Source organism: Nicotiana tomentosiformis, chromosome 3, assembly GCF_000390325.3.
Source record: "Nicotiana tomentosiformis chromosome 3, ASM39032v3, whole genome shotgun sequence".
Taxonomy (NCBI): Eukaryota; Viridiplantae; Streptophyta; class Magnoliopsida; order Solanales; family Solanaceae; genus Nicotiana; species Nicotiana tomentosiformis.
This window is the reverse complement of record NC_090814.1, coordinates 8,295,671-8,318,255: the sequence shown is the minus strand read 5'-3', so window position 1 is coordinate 8,318,255 and position 22,585 is coordinate 8,295,671. Positions and strand designations below refer to the sequence as shown.

Here is a 22,585-nt window from a genome sequence, read left to right as displayed (position 1 = left end):
AGAGATATTAGGTTTTTCGCTGAATGAGAGAAAATATAATATCTTAGGTTCTTGTGTATTTAATAAAAGGATAATTTATTGTAAAAGGAGATATTATGTATCCTAGAAATAGGAAGAACATAATATATGCCTTGAGCTCATAGTATAATTATAAGGAGAATAGAAATCAATATCATATTTATTTTAATTCATGAAACTACTTAAAACGGTTATTCTCCGAGTTTGGTTGCAGGCTGGTGGTCATGAATTTGACGAACTCCGATTGACCTGAAACTTGGTAGGTTCATCGAAAACGATCTAGTGAGAAAAACTCACTGTTATGCAGTGAATCATGCTGTTTTTCAGCATTTTGAGGTCGTTTAGATGAGTTTTCAAACAGTTTATTAAATTGAATTTGTTATAAATATGAAAAATTATTCTTTATATATCGGCTATATTTGTGTTAAATCTGAAACATGATGATTTAACTAGATATGATATATAGCAAGAATGCAAATCACATGGATTTAATCCTAAATACACCAAAAATAATTTATTCGAATTTGGTCTAATTTTTGGCGATCGTGAATTTCACGATCTCCGAATGACCTGAAATTCAGTATGATCATTGAAAATGATCAGTTAAGAAGAACTCACTGCAAAGCAGTGAATCACATCATATTTTGACGATTCGAGATCGTTTAGATGCGTTTTTTGGAGGTTTGGCGGATTAAAATGTGATTTACATAAGAAAAGTCATTCTTTCTATTATTTTATTTATGTTTAATCTGGAACATGATAACACGTGTTGATTTGACATGAATTGGTGTATGATAAGAACGTAGGTCATATTTTAAATTCTTAAAAAATGCTTAAAATGGTAATTTTCCAAATTTGGTCGCAATTTTTGGAGATTGTGATTTTAATGATCTTCGATTGATCTGAAATTTGGTAGGTTTATCAGAAATAGCCCAGTGATCAATTCCCACTGCTATGCAGTGAAAAACATTAATGTTAGTGTTTTAAGACTGTTTAAATGGGGTTTTGAGTATTTTTTAAATTCTGGAACTTAATCCTCATAGAAAAGTTCGTGGTTGTGATAAAGTGGTGATAGGAATTAACCCCTATGGTCTCCATTTTTTATTTATAGTGAGATAATAAATTTACGCGTTGACATTAGGTGTTCCTCCATATCGGATAAATTTATTATGAACTCACTGGGTATAGTTACTAGTTATTGATAACCTGTATTAACTCTCTATCTGAGTTTAATGGTTGAATCAATTTTGTAACTAAAATACAATCATGATTAAGTGGTGATAAAAATATATTTTTATGGTCTTCCACTATTAATTTCAAGTGAGTAATAAATTTACGCGTTGACTTTAGGTCTTCCTCCATACCGGATAAATTTATTGTAAGCTCACTAAGTGTAATACTAGTAATTGATATCGTGTACTTACTCTCCATCTGAGTATACATGTTGGATCAATGGAACTAGAGCTATTAATAATGATGTTCACTTGACTTAAATTAACAGTATACTCTCCATCTGAGTTGGGTCTGTTTTAATTACTGGAATGAATAATCTGGCATTATATATGTATGTTGTATGAGTAGTTCTTTTCCTATAGAAATTGCTATTCAAGATGCATGACATATATGTGTAGTGTGTTTAAAATTTTCGTATTAAAAGGTTATATACAATTGACTGAAAATAATAGTATACTCTCCATCTGAGTTGGTTCTATTTATTTTTGGATTGTATAATTCTTGCATTATATAATATACTTTGCATGAATGGTTATTTTTCCGTTGAAATTTATTATTCGAGATGCATGTATGCATATAAATATTGAATGTAGTCTGAATTTTACTATTCGGTGTTTTGACTTATTATGATCTATTTAATATTTTTATCTCAACTCCACAATGACTTCATGCAATTTGTTGTATTACTTGTTAAAATTTTCTTTTAGTGATAAGACATTAATTTAAAGGATGCGATATATGTACCTTTTGTTAGAAGGAATTTAATTCCGGTTTCTGGGCAAAATAAGAGATGAATATTTATTTTCTTTTTCGAATAACTCTTGAGTTATTGAGCTTGATAAATATTTTATCACTTGTGGTACATGAATGCATGACCTTGTTATTGTATATTAATGTCTCTCCTGAACAGAACAATATTAGTCTACCTCATAAGAGAATATGTTCTTCAAAAATTGAGAAAAACTTATCTCTACACTTTTGTCTAAGTCATATTAATCTGAATAGGATTTCAAGTTGGTCAAGGATGGACCTTTAGGTTCATTAAAAGTAGAGGCACAACTAACTTGTAGATCCTGTTTGGAAGGAAATCTGACTAAAGGTTGTTTCCCTTCAAAAGGAAATAAAGCTAATGATAACCTAGGATGAATCCCTTCTGATTTGTATGGTTAAATGAATATACTGGTAAGAGATAGTTTTAAGTATTTTTGTGACGTTCATAAATGATTACTCAAAATATTAATATATTTATTTGATGCACCGTAAGTCTTAATGAATTAAGTAATTCAAGATTTTTAAGACTTGAAACGGAGAAGCACCAAGGAAATATATTAAGTTACTACAATTTGATTGTAGTGGCGAGCACCTCTCTAAAGAGTTCTTTTTTTACTTATCAAGAATAAGGGATTGCATCTCAATTGATTACACCGTAAACTCCATAATAGAGTGGTGTAGTAGAAAGAAGAAATAAGTCTCTTTTGGACATGGATAGATTAATGACTTGTTATTCAGATTTGCCTTATTTGTTTTTGGAATATTTCCTAGAAACTGCAAATTACATTCTGAATTTAGTTCCTTCAAAGTTAGTACCTGAGACATCTATAGAACTGTGGACTGAATGTAAGCTCAGTCTATGGCATGTTCAGATATGGGATTGCCCCGCATATGTGCTGAAAGGGAAAGTGGATATGTAAGTTGGAACTAAGAATGGACAGGTGCATGTTTATTTAATATCCAAGAAAACGAATGGAGTATTATTTTATTGTCCTAAAGAAAACAAGGCAATTGTTAAAACAGATGTATTTTTCTAGATAAGGACTGTTTAATAAACCATGTTCCTAGAAGTAAACTATCTTTACAGGAACTGGGCAAAGAAATAACTAGATGTTCAAGAACATCAAAACCCACATGTTCGAATTGATGTTCCATTGTATTTAAGTAGTGGGAGAACGTTAATAGACATGCCTTTATCGAGTGAGAGTGATGTTTGAACAGTGAACACTATAGTAAGAAGTCGCTAATATTTCAATGCCATAAGATAATAAAGGTAATATTAGTAGTACTTCGTCGTAGTGGGAGAATACAAAGAAAAATCATAGTTTGGTGTATACTCTTGGGATAGTTTCGGTAACAGATCCCTGAAGAGTTTAATACCAAACTAGATAGTTACGACAAAGCACTACTGGACAAAGATTGCATTAAAAATAACTTGGCAAGATTCTTTAACAAAATCTTATTTTGTGGAGACTTTTAATATTCATGTAAAAAGAATGCTTGAGAAAGTTGTAGATGCATGGTTACAAGTCTAAGTGGAAGATTATTGGGGCATATACTATCAACCATGCGTTTAGATATAGTATATTCTAATAATTGTCATGGTTAAAAGTCTAAGTGGGAGATTGTTGGGATATATACTATTAACCATGGGTTTGGTTTGGATATAATATTTATTATGGAACAATTATTTATTCAATTTTAATAAAGTTTTAAATAGATCATTTATTAGTATGTGTCCTTTACTTATATAGTAGATGATTTATTGTATAGAGTTTAGCTTATACACGGAAGATTAGATCATCGGTTCTTATAAGTATAAAGTTTGAGTTCACAATCTAATAATGGAATTGGACAAACCATCATGGATGATTGTAGCACAAGATTAAATATAATTTATCTTGATTGTGGGAATGGTTTAATTCCAACTTCTTGTGCTAGTACATTTTGTATGTATTGAACGGACCAAGTAGAAATAAGTATTTTATACTCACTTAATTAAATAAACTCTCTAGCCATTAGATGTACTTATACTCTTAATCTTGATATAATTATTATTAGTTATGTATATTTATTATTGTTTTAATTTATTAAAAGGCGAGATTCTTTCGTGGGTCAATATGACTGGTAAATTGGATAATAATAATGTACATTGGCGAAGTAACAGTTAGTTGATGGAATCCATGTCTCGGTTTAAAGATTGATGATACACCTTTATGAAAGCTTATAAGTTTTCATGTGTAAACCCGGCCGGTGGATTTTGTATCCGACACATGAAATAAGTTAAGCGAAAATCTAAAGGAAATAATCAATAAATTAAATCGTCAGTAATTTAATTTAATTGATTCGTATCTGAATCTTAACATGGGGAGTTAAATAAGATTTAATGGATGGATTTCGAAATTGAATAAGGAGTGCAATTACGAATTTTTAGTGGAATAATTCGTAATTAATTATGGTGGATATTAATTTCAAAAATTAGAAATTAATTCCATAATTGGAAGCCTTGTTAATTAAATTCTGTGGTCCCTGCTGTGCCTAAATAATATGAAATAAAGAAATCCTTTTTCTGGTGGAAAAGAAAACCCAACAGGTTTTGGAAAAGGGTTTTAACCCTTAAAACTTATGCTATAAATACATAAGGTTTTCCACCTAGAGGAGGTAGAACAAGGTGGCCGAAATTGTTTAGCCTTTTTCCTAGAAAATTTCGCCCACACGAAATTACTATTACCGAATATTATTTGGGTAACACAGCAGAAGGCCGTGGAACGTTCGCGAATATTTATCATGCTGATGATGGAGAATTCATTGAGTTGTTGTGGAATTGGAGGCTCACGTGATAGAGGAGCTTTGTTCACGCTTCAAGAGGTAACCCGTGAAATCCCGTTTATGCTAGTTGTCTAGATTACATGTGATTTTGATACTGGGATTACTTCCCCTGCTTATTATAATCCTTCACCAATTAATATCGATTTTACGTTTGATTAAATCTGTGATTGTGTGTTGTCTATATTAAATGCAAGTAAACCTGACTATTTGTTTCCGCTGTTCATAGGTGTTTTTCCATCAAATATAACATGTTTCAACTTATAAGATTCCTTCAAAACACTAACACAATTCTATTTATAATTTTATTTCGTGCATTCGCAAACTTTAACCTTTTACATTCATTTAACTATACAAAGAGTTTTGAGACATATATTAATAGCTAGCTTAGTCTCTGATTACGTGCGTTGCACATGTGTCCCATGTTAAGTAGTACAAACAGTATAAATTATATGAAAACAATAATGTAAGGAGTAAAAGTAAATTTGAAGGAAAAAGTACAAGCTGAAATCAATGTTTTAAAAGGTATGGGCATAAGGCGAGGTGTTTTACACATGCCTTCGCGAGACGTAAGCCCCGAGGCACGGGGCGTAATCCCCATAATATTTTATAAAATAATATAATTACATTAAATATTTATAAACAAGTAAAATCACATAAAAATTAAAGAAAACTATATATATATATATATATATATATATATATATATATATATATATATATATTATACGCTACTTACAAGCACAAATAACTTGAGTCGAAAGAATAATGTTTTCTATATGGAGGAACTAAAAGGATGACTAACCTGCAATTTGAACTTTGATCTTGCTGCTATGAAGGAGAATGGAGTTCTCTTTGTATTTGTAAAAAAAATTGAATATTTATTGCTTTTGGGAGATATTAGCATACTAGCGGACAAGATAAAGAATTAGAAAAGACCATAAATATTAGGGCTTCAATCAATAAAAAAGGTCTTGACTTTTAAATTTAATACATTTCAGTTCCTTTTTAAATTTTTTGAGTAATTACAAGCTGACTTTTGAGAATTTGGGTATTATATGAATGACTTATTCAACAAATTTTGTTTTAATTTAAAACATTCTCTAGGGCTTACGCCTCACTACAAAAATATGCCTCAAACGCCCGGACGTATGCCTCTTGAGACTTTCGCCTCACACCATCGCCTCGGGGCATTTTTGGTGCGCCTCGCCCCGAAAACCTTTTAAAACACTGGCTGAAATTGATGAACGGTTGGCCTATTCGAGTGGTTTGATTGTCAAATGACATATGATTAGATAGCATAGCATGTGAACCTGCAATTGAACTAATAATTTTAGTTAGGTAGGTAAAATTTATAATGAGTTAAAGTTTGATGTTCTCAGGTGTAAATCTGTGATATATTAATATCTTACCTATAGTTTGTTTTAGACGGTGTTATTGGTATATGTTCCGGTCGTTGTGGTTACTCTCCCATAACTCTTGGTGGAGACATTGAAATCCTTTATAAAAGTGCAGCGCAAAATTGACATCAAGAAGTATATGTGATTATTTGCCTCACCGAGTCATAGAAAGAGCCAGAGCTTTCTCCATATGCGAAAATACCCAGATAGAACGCAAGAAAAGAAAGCAGGTGCTTAGCTTAACTCTTTTTTCTCCTGTAACCAATTATTAAAAATTAAATAGGGTCGGATAGGGCCATGGATAGTTTATTTGGGTTAAAAAGAGTCATAAACACCAATTACTTAAAATTAACTTATTAGGGGTTGTTTGGTACGGGGATAATGTGTGAGATTAAATTTATACTGTATTTGGTTGACGGTATAATTTATCCTGGGATAAATTTATACTGTCAACCAAATATAGTATAGATTTAATCCCAGATTTAATCCTTAATCCACCTTAACCCATCAAACTTGGGAAAGATAGAGTCGGAATTAAGTGGAATGATGAGTTTTTAAAAGGTTGTTTGGTTCCTTATATATATAATATATTTTTGAAAAATTAAAAACTCGTCCATTAGAGTTACAGTAACTTGAATTTGAATTTATTAATATGATTTGAATTGTGTATTTTTTTTAATATGATCTTCTACATTGATTCATTTGTTCACTTCTTTAAATATCGACACCGTTTGCATAAAAATCTTGCATACGCGCCGGGGGCTAGGGATAGCTTATTTGGGTGGGAAAAAAGTCACAAACACCAAATACTTAAAGTTAGCTTATAGTATAAAAAAAATAAAATTGGAATTAAGTGGAATTTTCTTTTCCACTATTTCCTTATTAAAGCTTTAAATTTCTCAACATTCAAAAAATTAATCCAATTAGCGCATGATCGATGATTTAGCATTGTCTCTTTATATTACAAAAGTAAGTACATTTAAATGTTGAAAATTATAGTAATAACTTCCTTAAATCATAGAAAAGAACTATGGCCAAATAGGGGATACGAATATGAATATGAAAAACAAAAGTTGTCCATATATGATTGGGAAAAGAAAAGTTTCCTTAAGTTCTTACTTTGGGTAGAAGAAATAATTAACCAACTTAAGCCCTACTTAATTATTGCCTAAGTAATAATTTCCTAAACGGAGGTAGATATCTATAAATTCACTGGACTACTCTCAACCCTCCTTCGCTCTCTGCTTCTTTCATAGTACTATTCTTGTTCTTTCTAGTTCTGTTTCATTGTCATTCAAAGGTTGCGTTCTTGTTGAGATATTCATTGTTATTCATGGGGCACTTAGAGCTAGAAGAGGGTTTCCGTTTCCGCCCAAAAGATTCAGAAGGACTTACGTTCTTGTTGAGATTCGTTGTTGGACAAGAGATGTATGATGCTGGATTTATTACCACTAACGTTGATGTCTATGGCAAACAAGAACCCTGGGAAATATATGAACATGGAGTACCCTGTGGTGATGATGAGGACAGCAGTAGTTATCCCCACTTTATCACAAAGCTGAAGAAGAAAAGCAACGCGAGGTATCATCGTGCTGTAGGAAACAAGGGAAGTTGGAAACAGGACGCCAAGGGCAAACCAATGGTTAATATTGGATCCAAGACAAATTTGTCTTACAAGAATAAAGAGTTTTACCCTGAAGATCAGAAAGATGGACATTGGCTCATGAAGGAGTACGAGCTTTCTAAGGTTATTCTTCACAAGTTCGACCAAGACTGTAGAGATTATGTTCTCTGTGCCATCAAGAAGCTGAAGCACGTTAACAGTTCATCCGAAACTTCCACAATCACGACGTTGAATAATGTTTCCGATGGAACTGATGAGATAACGAGTTCTGTTGATGGCTTGTTGGCTACTAACAATTGCAAGAATTATTATAATATGTGCAAGAATTTGGAACACTCTGAAATGATGGCTTTTCAAGAATCAATGGTGATGAATAACAGTGTTGTTGAACCATTACAAGTAGTGGTTGTTGGCCCAAGTGAAGGTTTGTTTTGAAGATTGACAAAGGAAGCTCAGGCATGAACCAGGTCCATCCCTTGTGTGCATAGACACGGGCATATTCGAGCATGTGGGATGCACGTGAAGGAGATTAGCTTAACTTGGTATAATTGATATCTCCTGATTGAAAAGGTTGCATAATTGATAAGGAGAATGACTCCTTAATCAAAGAGAACACTATCCAAGATAAGGGAGGAGTTAGAAGTTGAGATCAACTAGAACTCTTCCACCAAGGAAGAGTAGCATTAGAACTCTAGTTATTTCTTCATCTACTAACTCTATATATTGCAGGATGTTCTCATTCTACAGATATGCACAAAAGCGGAAGTTAAACGTGAATTGAGACCAAAATAGCAGGCATTTTGCAAGCAATTCGTATGTGATTAAAATGTGCAAACCTGAAGCTACATGAACCAGATAGAAGAACCAGTTCCAAGTGTCTGTCTTTTATTCTAGTTCAATTGTAGTAGGTGTTTTCATATTGTACCTATCAGCTTTATCTAGAGGCAATTGTAATAGGTACTCAGAGTATTCAAGTTAGAGTTAATTTGAAGGTGTCGCAACAGTTAGAGGCCGGTTGCCACAACAGGATGTGAATAAGTTTGTATGATATTTTAGGACTTGTTGGTATATTTGGTTGAGGTCCCGAGGGCCTCGGGTGAGTCTCGGATGGTTAACAGATCAAAAATTAAACTAGAACAGCTGCTGCAATTTCCTTCAGTTGGAAATTGCTTCTGCCCAGAAATCGAGCCCAGATCGAGCTCAGGGTCGAGGGCCACGATCGAAGCCTAGATCAAGCACAGGGTCGAGGGCCACGATCGAAGCCATGATTGAGCCCAGAGTCGAGGGCCACGATCGAAGGCATGATCGAGCTCAGGGCCGAGGGCCACGATCGAAGCCCAGATCGAGCTCATGATCGAGGGGCACAATCGAAGCCATGATCGAGCCCAGGATCGAGAACCAGGATCGAGGGACAAGACCGAGGACCAGGATCGAGGACCTCGATCGAAGGCTAAGATCGAGGCAGAACCGAGGATGTCTGGGCAGAATTATAAAAACAGGGACTTCGTCCCATTTGCCATTTTTGACAAATTGGAGCTTGGGGAGAGGCGATTTTTGATATATTTTCAAGGAAAACTTGAGGTAAGTCCCTTGTGATCATTTCTACTCCATAATATTGAATTATCATCGAGTAATCCGACTACATTACATGATTTTGAGGTGTAAATCAGAGATTGAAACTTAGAAATTTGGAAATTAGATTTGTAGATTTGAGGGTCGAGTTGAGGTTGAATTTTGGTAAAATTGGTATGGGTAGACTCGTGGTTGAATGGGATTTCGGATTTTTTTAACTTTTGTCGGGTTCCAAAACATGGGCCCCACAGGCAATATTTTAGCCAATTTCGGGTTTTGGTCTAATTTTGAAGCTTTTCTTGTGGAATTCATTTCTATTAGCGTATATTGATGGTATTATACTGATTGTGAATAGATTTGGAGCATTTGGAGGCAGAGTCCAGAGGTAAGAGCATTGCGGGGTAGAGATTTGACCGGTTTGAGGTAAGTAACGATTGTAAATCTAGTCCTGAGGGTATGAAACCCCGAATTTCATATCAATCTATTATTTTGAGGTGACGCACATACTAGGTGATGGGCGTGTGGGCATGAATTGTTGGGGATTTGTGACTTGGTCAACAAAACTCAGTCATGTTTATATTTGTTTACCGGATAACTCAGTTTTATGACTCTATTTTGATGCATATAAATATTTTGGGCCGAATGCCCTATTTTACTGGAATGCCCGAGGGCTTGATTTGTGAGGATGAGTGTGGATCGGGCCTGCCCGCCTGCAACATACTTGTGACTGAGTGAGGCCGAGGGCCTGATTGGTGAGGATGAGTGTGGATCGAGACTGCCTGCCTGCAGCATACTTTATTATTATCGCACGTGAGTTGTCCGTGCAGATTATGGCGCTTGGGCTTAAGGAGCCCCTCCGGAGTCTGTACTCACCCCCAGTGAGCGCAGGTACCTACTGAGTGCGAGTGCCGAGTGCCGAGTGCTGAGTGACTGGGAGGTAACTTCCACAATCACGACGTTGAATAATGTTTTCGATGGAACTGATGAGGTAACGAGTTCTGTTGATGGCTTGTTGGCTACTAACAATTGCAAGAATTATTATAATATGTGCAAGAATTTGGAACACTCTGAAATAATGGCTTTTCAAGAATCAATGGTGATGAATAACAGTGTTGTTGAACCATTACAAGTAGTGGTTGTTGGCCCAAGTGAAGGTTTGTTTTGAAGATTGACAAAGGAAGCTCAGGCATGAACCAGGTCCATCCCTTGTGTGCATAGACACGGGTAGATTCGAGCATGTGGGATGCACGTGAAGGAGATAAGCTTAACTTGGTATAATTGATATCTCCTGATCGAAAAGGTTGCATAATTGATAAGGAGAAGGGCTCCTTAATCAAAGAGAACACTATCCAAGATAAGGGAGGAGTTAGAAGTTGAGATCAACTAGAACTCTTCCACCAAGGAAGAGTAGCATTAGAACTCTAGTTATTTCTTCATCTACTAACTCTATATATTGCAGGATGTTCTCATTCTACAGGTATGCACAAAAGCGAAAGTTAAACGTGAATTGAGAGCAAATTAGCAAGGCATTTTGCAAGCAATTCGTATGTGATTAAAGTGTGCAAACCTGAAACTACATGAACCAGATAGAAGAACCAGTTCCAAGTGTCTGTCTTTTATTCTAGTTCAATTGTAGTAGGTGTTTTCATATTGTACCTTTCAGCTTTATCTAGAGGCAATTGTAATAGGTACTCAGAGTATTCAAGTTAGAGTTAATTTGAAGGTGTCGCAACAGTTAGAGGCTGGTTGCCACAACAGGATTAGAGTTAACCCTAGGTTTACAAAAGTGTTTTGTAAATGTAGTTTTTGGCTCAGTGATTTAGTGGAGAGTTTGGGAAAATCCTACTGAGAAGTAGGTCGTGGTTTTTTTACCTTTTGAGCCAGGTGTTTTTTGACGTAAAATATTTGTGTTCTTTACTTTCCTCATTTACTATTTAAGCAATAGTAGTTAAGGAACACATAGAAGAACCTGTTTCTTCTATAATCAGTTTAAGCTAAAAATTGGGTACCACACAAATCACCCCCCCTCTTGTGTGGTATTGAAGTTAAAACATCAATTGGTATCAGAGCTGGTTATCCTTGAAGAGGCTAACACCTTAGGAAAAGATCAAGATGAGTGCACCACCTGGAAACTGGGAAGGACAATCCACTGTTAGGCCACCACTCTTCAACGGCCAGTACTACTCTTGGTGGAAAAATAGAATGAGAGACCACATCCTAGGAGAGGACTATGAGTTATGGGATATTGTCACTGATGGTCCCCTAGCTACCATGAAGAAAAATGCTGAAGGAGTAGATGTGTCAAAAACAAGAGCTAACTGCACTGCTGAGGACTTGAGGAAATGGGAGAAGAATGCTATGGCCAAGAAATGGCTTGTGTGTGGACTTGGTCCAGACGAGTACAACAGAATTTAAAGTTGTACCACTGCTAAGGAAATTTGAGACACTTTGCAAGTGGCCCATGAAGGAACACCTCAAGTGAAGAGGTCCAGAGGAACACTACTATATTCTCAATATGAGAATTTCACCATGAAGGAAGGGGAAACCATCCAAGAGATGTATACAAGGTTCACCACACTGATAAATGAACTTAAGTCTCTTGGAAGGATTATTCCTGAAGAAGACAGAGTTAAGAAGATTTTGACAAGGGTTCTGCCAGTTACATGGGAGAGAATAATCACTGCCATTCAAGAATCAAAGAACATTGCCACTCTTAAGTTGGATGAGCTAATTGGAAATCTCACTGCTTATGAACTTAGAAGGAAAACCATGAAGATGGATGTACCCAAGAAGGAAAGGAGTCTGGCACTCAGAATCACTGAAGGTTCTGATCTAGAAGATGATGAAATGGCTATGATCACAAAGGACTTCAAGAAGTACCTAAAGAGAGGAAATGGTCCTTCAAGAAGTGGAAGCAACAACAAACCAAAGGTTCCTGAAAGGCAAACCAATGAGGGATGCTACAAGTGTGGTAAGACTGATCACCACATCAAGAACTGCCCTCAATGGGAAATTGAATGGAAGAAGGAAAGAGTTGAACGAAGAAACAGGAAGAAGGAATAGGTTCAACCCAATAAGAACAAAGGATCAACAAAGGCTATGGTTGCTGCTTGGGGAGAAAGCTCAGATGAAAGTTCAGATGATGAAGATGGAGATGAACAAGCACTTATGGCCATTGGAGAATCTGATGAGGAATCTGAGGTAAGTGTAATTCATCTCAAAGACAATATTAAATTTTTGTCCAAAGAAAGGCTATCTGAATTACCTCTAGATTTCATTGATGAATCTGAGGATGTAAACAATGAAAAGGTACAACTGTCTAAGGAATGTGTGATTTTGAAAGTAAAGTGTAAGAACCTGGAACTTAGGGTTAGTGAGACTATAAGTGAAAATACTGCATTAAAGAACCATGTTCATGCATTTGAATCAAATGTCCTAGATCTTAGATCTGAAAACCTAAAACTGAAATTAGGAACAAGTAAGAAGACAGTTGATTGTACACAACTCACTCTAGAAGAAAATGTAGGTAAACTAAAAGATGAGTTGTATAAGAAGGATGAGCAGGTTAGAATTTTGAAGGAGGATCTAGGCAAGGTCAAGCATGAACTAGACAAAACTTGTAAATGGAACAGGTCCTCCGATGCACTTTCATGGCTACAGGAATATCATGGTAGCAATAGAAGAGGACCTGGCTTTGGGAATGTGCCACCTAAATGGGATCCCAAAAGCACATACCTTACACTTCCTGAGAACAAGATTTGTACTCACAGTGGTAAATAAGGTCACTAAAAAAGTGAATGCAATGCAAAAGAAAAGGCAAGCCAAAAGAACAAAGAATTTATTCAAGGGAAGAATAGGCTACCAAGTTGGGCTAAAAAGAATCTGATTCATCCTTTTACCTATAGAAAGGGACCAAAACTAGTTTGGGTTCCTAAGACTAACCCCTGATTTTCTTTTGTAGGTCCAAGTGAAGGGGAGAAGCCAAATATGGTACATGGATAGTGGCTGCTCAAAGCACATGACAGGAAGCAAGAACCAGTTCCTTTCACTTGAGGACCTCAAAGGAGGTAATGTCTCCTTTGGAAATGGGAAAAAAGGTGAGATCATTGGGGTTGGAAAGATAGGTAAGACTGATTCTCACTCTATTGAGAATGTCTACTTGATAGATGGCCTAAAATACAGTCTAATCAGTGTATCACAACTGTGTGATTGAGGCAACTTGGTAGCATTCACCTCTACCAAATGTTTTGTGATTAATCTTACCACTAACAAGATTATTTTGCAGGGAAAAAGAGTGAACAATATATATATATTGTAAATATGTCCACGCTTTCAGAAAATGAACTCACTTGCTTAAGTGTGTTGGACAATGATCCCCTTCTTTAGCACAAGAGACTTGGACATGCAAGTCTGAGTCAACTCAACAAATTAGTTTCTAAGGACCTGGTGATAGGGTTGCCTAACATCAAGTTAAAGGAAGACGAAGTTTGTGAGGCTTGTTCAAGGGGGAAGCAGGTAAGATCCTCTTTTAAATGCAAGAAAGTGGTAAGCACCACCAGGATGATGGAACTGGTCCATATGGATCTCTGTGGTGCAATGAGAACATTAAGCAGAGGTGGTAAAAGATATGTGATGGTGCTTGTTGATGATTACTCTAGGTTTACTTGAACATTGTTTTTAACATCTAAAGATGAAGCATTTGACATGTTCACTTCTTTTGTTAGAAAAACTCAGAAATAACTAGGTAATCAACTTGCATCAATTAGGTCTGATCATGGCACTGAATTTGAAAATGCTAAATTTGCTGAATTTTGTGATGAGGATGGCATAGATCATAATTTTTCTGCTCCTAGGACTCCACAACAAAATGGAGTAGTTGAAAAAAAGAATAGGACACTTGAAGATATGGCTAGGACTATGCTTCTTTCTAGTAAACTCTCCCATAACTTCTGGGCAGAAGCTGTAAATACTGTATACTATATCATAAATAGGTGCATGACTAGATCTCTTGTAGAGAAGACTCCCTATGAGTTACGTAAAGGGAGAAACCCAAACATAGCCCATCTTAGGGCATTTGGATGCAAGTGCTTTGTGCATAATAATGGTAAAGACTCCCTAGGTAAGTTTGATCCCAGAAGTTATGAGGGAGTATTCTTGGGATATTCTTCACATAGCAAAGCTTATAAGGTCTATAACAAAAGAACTATGTGTGTAGAAGAAAGTGTTCATGTGGTTTTTGATGAAACTAACATTCTTTCTGAGAGGCAGGAACATGATAATGATGCAATTGGGCTGGTAAGAAACTCAAATGAAACCACAACCCAGACTGAAGCTGCACTAGAGGAAGGAACAGGTGATGGAACAGGTTATTCCACCCAGGGCAACATGACAGGGGGAATAGAACAAAGAGGAAACGATTCTCAAACCTCATGGGAACCTGTCCATGAACCTGTTCCATAACAACAAAGCATTGAAGGAACATCAAGGGGAAACCAGTTGGTTGTATAATCTTACAAGTATCAAAGTTCTCATCCCATTGAGAACATAATCACTTATCCAACCTCTGGAATCAAAACCAGATCTTCATTAAAAAATCTTTGTGCTTTTGATGCCTTCTTATCTCTTATTGAACCTAAAAATATTGTTGAGGCTTTGCGGGATGCAGACTGGGTAAATACAATGCAAGATGAACTCAACCAATTTGAAAGGAGTCAAGTTTTGTATCTCATACCAAGACCCAAGGACAGATCAGTAATTGGCACAAAATGGGTCTTCAGAAACAAACTTGATGAAGATGGAACAGTTACAAGGAATAAGGCAAGATTGGTGGTTCAAGGATATAGCCAAGAGGAAGGCATAGACTATGGTGAAACCTTTGCTTCAGTTGCAAGGTTGGAAGCAATAAGACTCCTCATAGCCTTTGCTGCTTACATGGAATTCACCCTTCACCAGATGGGTGTCAAGAGTGCCTTCCTCAATGGCTATCTAAAGGAAGAAGTGTTTGTCACGCAACATCCGGGGTTTGAAAGCAAGGAGAGTCCTGATCATGTGTACAAACTTGACAAAGCACTTTATGGGCTCAAGCAGGCTCCAAGAGCATGGTATGAAAGATTATCAAAGTTTTTGCTTGAGCATGACTACAAGAGAGGTAAAATTGTCAATACTTTATTCTTGAAAGAAAAAAGTAAAGATCTCTTGGTAGTTCAGATATATATTGATGATATAATCTTTGGAGCAACTACTGATTAGTTAAGTAAAGAATTTGCTAAACTAATGGGGAGTGAATTTGAAATGAGCATGATGGGTGAGCTTAATTTCTTTTTAGGCTTACAAATTAAACAAAATTCAAATGGAACTATGATCCATTAACAGAAGTATGTAAAAGAGTTGCTTAAAAGGTTTAAAATGGAAGATTCCAACAAAATTGATACTCATGTTGCAACAGCTACAAAGTTGGATATAGATGAACCTGGTTCATCTATTGATCAAAAGTTGTATAGGGGAATGATTGGCTCATTGTTGTATCTCACTGCTAGTAGACCAGACATTGTTTTCAGTGTAGGCCTTTATGCAAGATTTCAGGCAAATCCAAAGGAGTCTCACTTGACTGCTGTCAAGAGAATTTTGAGATATCTAAAAGGCACTACTAATCTTTGTCTATGGTATCCAAAAGGTAGTAATTTCATTCTACTGGGATATGTTGATACTGATTATGAAGGTTTTCTTGTGGATAGAAAGAGCACCTCAGGTATGGCACACTTTCTTGGCTCATGTCTTGTGTCTTGGGCTACCAAAAAGCAAAATTCAGTGGCATTATCTACTGCTGAAGCTGAGTATGTTGCTGCTGTTTCATGTTGTGCTCAATTGTTATGGATCAAATAATAATTAATGGACTTTGGAATTGATATTGGTTGTATCCCCATTTTTTGTGATAACACTAGTGCAATTAGTATGACCAAGAACCCGGTTCATCACAAGAGAACTAAGCATATGGATGTTAGGCATCACTTTTTGAGGGATAACTATGAAAAGGGTTTGATAACTGTGGAATTTTGTGCTACTGACAAGCAATTAGCTGACATCTTCACAAAATCCCTAAGTAGAGATCACTTTGAAAGGAACATGTTAGAATTAGGGATGATTAAGATCACCTAAAAGGACCAATTAAAAATTCACAATTAAAAAAAAAATTAAAAAAAAATTAAAAAAAATTTTGGTTAGAAAATCTGTAAATTGTGTATATAATTAGATTTAATTTTTCTTAGTATCATACTTTCAATAGTATACTCTTGTGCCATGTGCTAAAATGACTCATTAATCTCTAATGATATTTTCTCTATTTTGGCAAATTTAGACTTACACAAGAGAATTCTCAGTGAAGAATCTGGTTCATCAAGATTACTCGGTATGTTTTCTACACTCTGCATAATTTGAAATAATAATATTTGGATCATGAGATAAGTCCTACCTAATTCCAAACTCATTTTGGACTTATCTGTTACAAGTGAACTAGTTCCGTTCAAAAGAGTCCCAACCGAATTGAAGTACCTAGATTCTAGGGATACACTCCAACGTCTTTTCAAAACTGAAATTCAGTTTGATTAGACTTCTAAAATTATGAAAAGCTGTCGTTACCCCATTAATTACTCATCTTTAAATCGATCAGCTTTAGTGTATTCCTCACTTCATCTCTCTCAAGCTGTCAAAATACTCTCAATCTTATTTCATCTTCCAAACACAATCCAATTTTCTTCTCTTCCATACCCAAGCATAGAAATGGCTAACACTCCTGAAAACCCTTCATCACCACTACAATAAACCACTTCCACACCCACTGTCCCTCCTTCCAACACCCCAACTTCTAAAAAAAGAGTAAAAATGATGGCTCGCAAGGTTCTTGCTGGTGGAGAACAGATTCAAAAAATTAATGAACAACTGAAAGCGAGTAGGGAGGAAGAACCTCAGAAATCTGATGAATCATTTAAATCTGCTATTGAGGGGGAAGAAACTGTTTCTTCCGAAACTGAACAGGTATCTTCTAGCCCTAAAGTTACTCCTGAGACAATTTCTGAAGTTGCTACAAATTTGGAAAATAGGTTTGTGCTGGTAGAGTCTATAGCAGGTGTTGAAACTACAGGGTCTGGAGAAGTTGGTGGTAAAAATGAAAAGGGAAAAGAAAAAGAGAGCTAGGGAGTTAGGAGTGCTGTGAGGGGAAAGGGTAAAAGAGTGGTTGATTCTTCACCCACTCCTGTTAGTTTAACCAAAGACACAGATGCAATGGTTGTTTGGGGAGAAAAATCTGCTGGAGTAGAGGAGAGTGTAAAGAAAACAAGGGGAGTCTGGCGAAGCTGTTGAAGGGATGGTTCAACTTGGAAAAAATAGAAATGAACTTGTTTCATCTGAACAGGAAACCCTCGCAGACCTACTGAAAAGAGTGACTGAGATTTATAATCCAAAGAAGAAAGGAAGTTCAAAGGCTAAAACCCCTGGGACTGTTAGGGCTAACAAAAAAAGAAAGGCTGCCCGTTCTGTTACGGTTGAAATTCCTCCCACAAGAGGAAGAGCCACAAGAAGCCAGCTAAAGCAGAATGAGGCAGAACTGCAGAAAGCCTTAGAGGAAATTAGAAGAAAAGCAGTTGCTAAGGGAAAGAAGAAGATGTATGAGCCTGTTGAGGCTGTTGACATTGATGAGATGGACCTGGTCCTTCGAGATAAAGATGAGACTAAAGAAGTGGAGGTTCTGACTCCCAAATCCAAGAAAGCCAAGACTTCCACTACGAAGTCTGTTTCAGAGTCAAAGTCTACTGAACCATCCACCTTGGCAAAAAGAACAAGGTCTGTTGTGAAGTCAAAACAAGTGAAAATTGTTGAGGAAGAAGAATGGAGTGGAGAGGAAGAAGATGATTCTGACACTGAGAAAGACAAGATGGCCATGTTTGGCAAGAGGACAATTTTGAAGGGCGGACTCCTCATGGACTTGGAGGAGCAAGGAATTGTGTTGCTTTTGGAGAAGTTGGAATTGCAAGGCTGGAAGGACATGGTCCTTCATATGGATGCAAGTTGGCCATGAATGAAATTGTTGAGTTTATGGAAAATGGTGAGGTGAGAGATGGAAGGGTTACCAGTATAGTGAAAGGAGTGAAAGTCTCCTTTGATGTAAAGGAGTTGGGAGAAATTCTGGGTGTACCTGCTGAGGGGTACAATGACTATAAAAAGCTTAAGTGGCCAAGCCTAGAAAATCTTCCAACTGCCCTTGCCATTACCAGAAAATTCAGTGACAATGAGGAGGAAGTTGAGCCCAAGCCTATGTACAAGAGTGAGATGAAGCCACCCCACAAAGTGCTATTCGAATTTGTCAACAAATGTGTTCTGCCAAGGAAGGAAAGGAGGCACATTGCAAACTTCATGGACTTGGTCCTTATGGAGTGTTTAGACAGTGGGAGGCAGATTAATTGGCCTAGATTTATAATCTAGTTTCTTGATAGGGTACTAAATGGCACCAAGACTCATGCCATTCCCTATGGCTTCATTCTCATAGCTGTGCTTGCATATTTCAAGGTATCTATGAAGAAGTGGGAGGTTGGTACAAGCAAGGATCATTTTGGGGCAAATACTCTGATTGCTTGTGACTATGAAGTCCATGCCACTCCTAAAGAACCTGGTTCATCCAAGAAGGTACCAGTGAATAGCAAGATGTGAGCCTTGGTGCAAGAAAATGGGGCTAAGGATACTGAGATTGAGAGGCTGAAGAAGAGGTTGGCAGAGGTGGAGACTGAGAGAGATGCTCTCAGAACTGAGCTGGCAAGAGAAAAGGAGAAGAATGATGGTATTCTTCAGAATATGCTGAAACTCCTCCAAGCCAAAAACCAAGCACCTAGTTCTTCCCAGCCTTAAGCCTCCTATCCTAGTATAGATCAATCAGTGACCCAGTTCAGGATTTTTTGTTTCTTTTGCTCATGTTTCCAGTGTTTTTATTTCTTCTTATGCTTTATGGTAGGATCTTATCAATCATCAATGAAATTCATTGTCTTTTGCTCTAACTGTTTGTTTATATTTCTTTGATTGTTAATATCCTTAGCTTGATCTATGATGATTAATCCATTATTGCATTTGAAGTAGCCTAGTGGCCATGAGTAAGTTTAAAATCTGGTTATCTTACATATTTATGCAACTTTTCGATGCAAGTTTAAAATCTTGTGATTTATACTTTGAACAGTGATGTTTATAACCTGATGAACCTGGTCCTTGATGATAAGTGATAAAAAGGGAAAATAGAAACATTCTGTTGATGTTGAGCTAAGTTGAAATAGGGCCTAAGCTTATGAAAAAGCACATAGTTTGTCATCATCAAAAAGGGGGAATTTGTTGGCCCAAGTGAAGGTTTGTTTTGAAGATTGACAAAAGAAGCTCAGGCATGAACTGGGTCCATCCCTTGTATGCATAGACACGGGCAGATTCGAGCATGTGGGATGGACGTGAAGGAGATAAGCTTAACTTGGTATAATTGATATTTCTTGATCGAAAAGGTTGCATAATTGATAAGGAGAAGGACTCCTTAATCAAAGAGAACACTATCCAAGATAAGGGAGGAGTTAGAAGTTGAGATCAACTAGAACTCTTCCACCAAGGAAGAGTAGCATTAGAACTCTAGTTATTTCTTCATCTACTAACTCTATATATTGCAGGATATTCTCATTCTACAGCTATGCACAAAAGTAGAAGTTAAACGTGAATTGAGAGAAAAATAGCAAGGCATTTTGCAAGTAATTCGTGTGTGATTCAAGTGTGCAAACCTGAATCTACATGAACCAGATAGAAGAACCAATTCCAAGTGTCTGTCTTTTATTCTAGTTCAGTTGTAGTAGGTATTTTCATATTGTACCTTTTAGCTTTATCTAGAGGCAATTGTAATAGGTACTCAGAGTATTTAAGTTAGAGTTAACTTGAAGTTGTCGCAGCAGTTAGATGCTGGTTTCCACAACGGGATTAGAGTTAATCCTAGGTTTACAAAAGTATTTTGTATATGCAGTTTTTGGCTTAGTGATTTAGTGGAGAGTTTGGGAAAATCCTACTAAGAAGTAGGTCATGGTTTTTTTTACCTTTTGAGCCAGGTATTTTGCACGTAAAATACTTGTGTTCTTTACTTTCTGCATTTACTATTTCAGCAATAGTAGGTTAAGGAATACATAGAAGAATTTGGTCCTTCTATAATTAGTTTAAGCAAAAAATTGGGTACCATACAAATCATCCTCCCCCCTCTTGTGTGGTATTGAAGTTAAAACATCAGTGGCCGAACCAGCTGGAGGGACTACTTTTGGGGTGCCCAAATTATATGTGCCTGATGACTTGTATCAATGGGATGGAAAAGAATTAGATGAATTAAATCAGATATTAGATGGTTTACCCAAGGTTGATGTAGCAGTGGATATTGTTGAGCCATTAGCAGTAGTGGAATCAGAGGCGACTTGTGGGCAAGATGTTGTTGAAGCCATGACCATACTCAATTTTGATCAGTCGGTGCTGCCTGATATGCGCAGCAATTCAGCGCATGTGGTATACTCTGAAGTGGCTGATCACATGACTTATATGTCTCAAATAAATTCGAAGAAGGTGCCCGAAGATGTTCTCGGCTTGGATCTATGGGATATAATGAACTCATATGAGTTAAATCAGATATTAGAAGATGTATCTGAGTGTTGTCCAAATGGATGCTGAAGAGGATCAACAGCAACAGATGACGACAAGGTTGTGCTGCAAAGGCTGACCGGCAACTTCTGGTTGTCTACGATGGAATTGGAAGATAAGGGTAGATGTTGTAACCAAACTAAGAATTTAAGCTTTATTATTGCTTAATAAAGTTGTAAATCTTTTCTAATAGCTGATTGAGCATTTTTTAATGTAATATTATAGCTTATTCGCATTAGTGGAATGACATTAATTTTCTTAATACGCTCCCAATTGTTGCCATTCTAGTGATCAACCTCTATGAAATGAAAGAGAAGCATTTCTCTTTGTCCCCATTTTTCTTATTCAGTCATAACTCATGAAGAATTTTGGCGTTCTTATGATTAAATGATGCGAATAAGAAGTACTACATTCATTTTAGTGTTTTAATGAAAGGCCAACTGCTACTTAGCTTTCTTTTGGCTTGTTCTGCTTTGAAGTGTTTCATCGACACTGACAAATGTTAAAGGAGAATAAGAAACAGTGTTCTCATTTCTTCGTTGCTAATTTAAAAAATGCTACAAATTTACATCACTATCTTTAGATACTCACATAATTCCAGGACACTACATTCTCCTTAGGCGTCTAGTTAAAAGGCCTAACTCTATGTTGCAGAGCTGATAGAAATTCTCTGAAGTTTGTAGGCTAAAGTTTAATCTAGACAAAAGTTCCCTTTTATGTAGTTGGAGCGTAGCACCTGAGTTGAAAGAGCCGCTTATACAGGAATTGCAATTTTCACCAATAGTATTATTATCTTTCGAATACCTGGGAATTCCACTCTCTTCTAGAAAGCTTATAATACATCAGTGTCTGACTCTTGAGGATAGAACAGTGATCAGAATGAGGTGTTCGACTACGAAATACCTATCCTAAAGTGGAAGGGTACAATTCATTAAGTCTTCCTACTCCCTAAGAAAATACTAACTATGGTGACAACTATATGTAGTAATGAATTCTCTATGAAGGCATTGGTTTCTTGGGACAGATTATGTTTGCCAAATTCTGCAGGACTAAATATAATTGACTTCTTCAGGTGGAATAAAATTATAATATGCAAAGCTTCTTTAGGAAGTGTCGCAGAAGGACAAACTGTGGATTCAATGGCTTCATAACATTTATACAAATGCCAAGGACTTGATGCAAATGACTACTCCAAAGCAAGCAAGTTGGTTAGTTAGAAAGATTTTTTATGCAAGGGCATGATTGTTAGAAATTGGAGATCCTTTATAACTTCACCGGTAAGGTTCATCCAGCATCAAAAAATCTTTCTTTTTTTTTATGCTTGGTGTTGGCTAAAGGGTTAATGGCCAGACATCAATTTGTATTGTGGTTAGCCATACAAAAAAGATTAGCTACTGTTGATAGATTGAGTACTTGGGCAACATCTGTTTATACCATATCTGGATGGAAAAGGAAC

At 36.4% G+C, this 22,585-nt stretch overlaps 1 protein-coding gene across 1 annotated transcript; it reads left to right on the top strand.

The window, feature by feature from the left end:
- Positions 1–7,581: 7,581 nt before the first annotated feature.
- LOC104095605 (NAC domain containing protein 52-like) lies at positions 7,582–8,307 on the top strand. Its single transcript, XM_009601757.2, has one exon. It carries the CDS (start codon positions 7,582–7,584, stop codon positions 8,305–8,307), a length of 726 nt encoding a protein of 241 aa, XP_009600052.2.
- Positions 8,308–22,585: the final 14,278 nt, after the last annotated feature.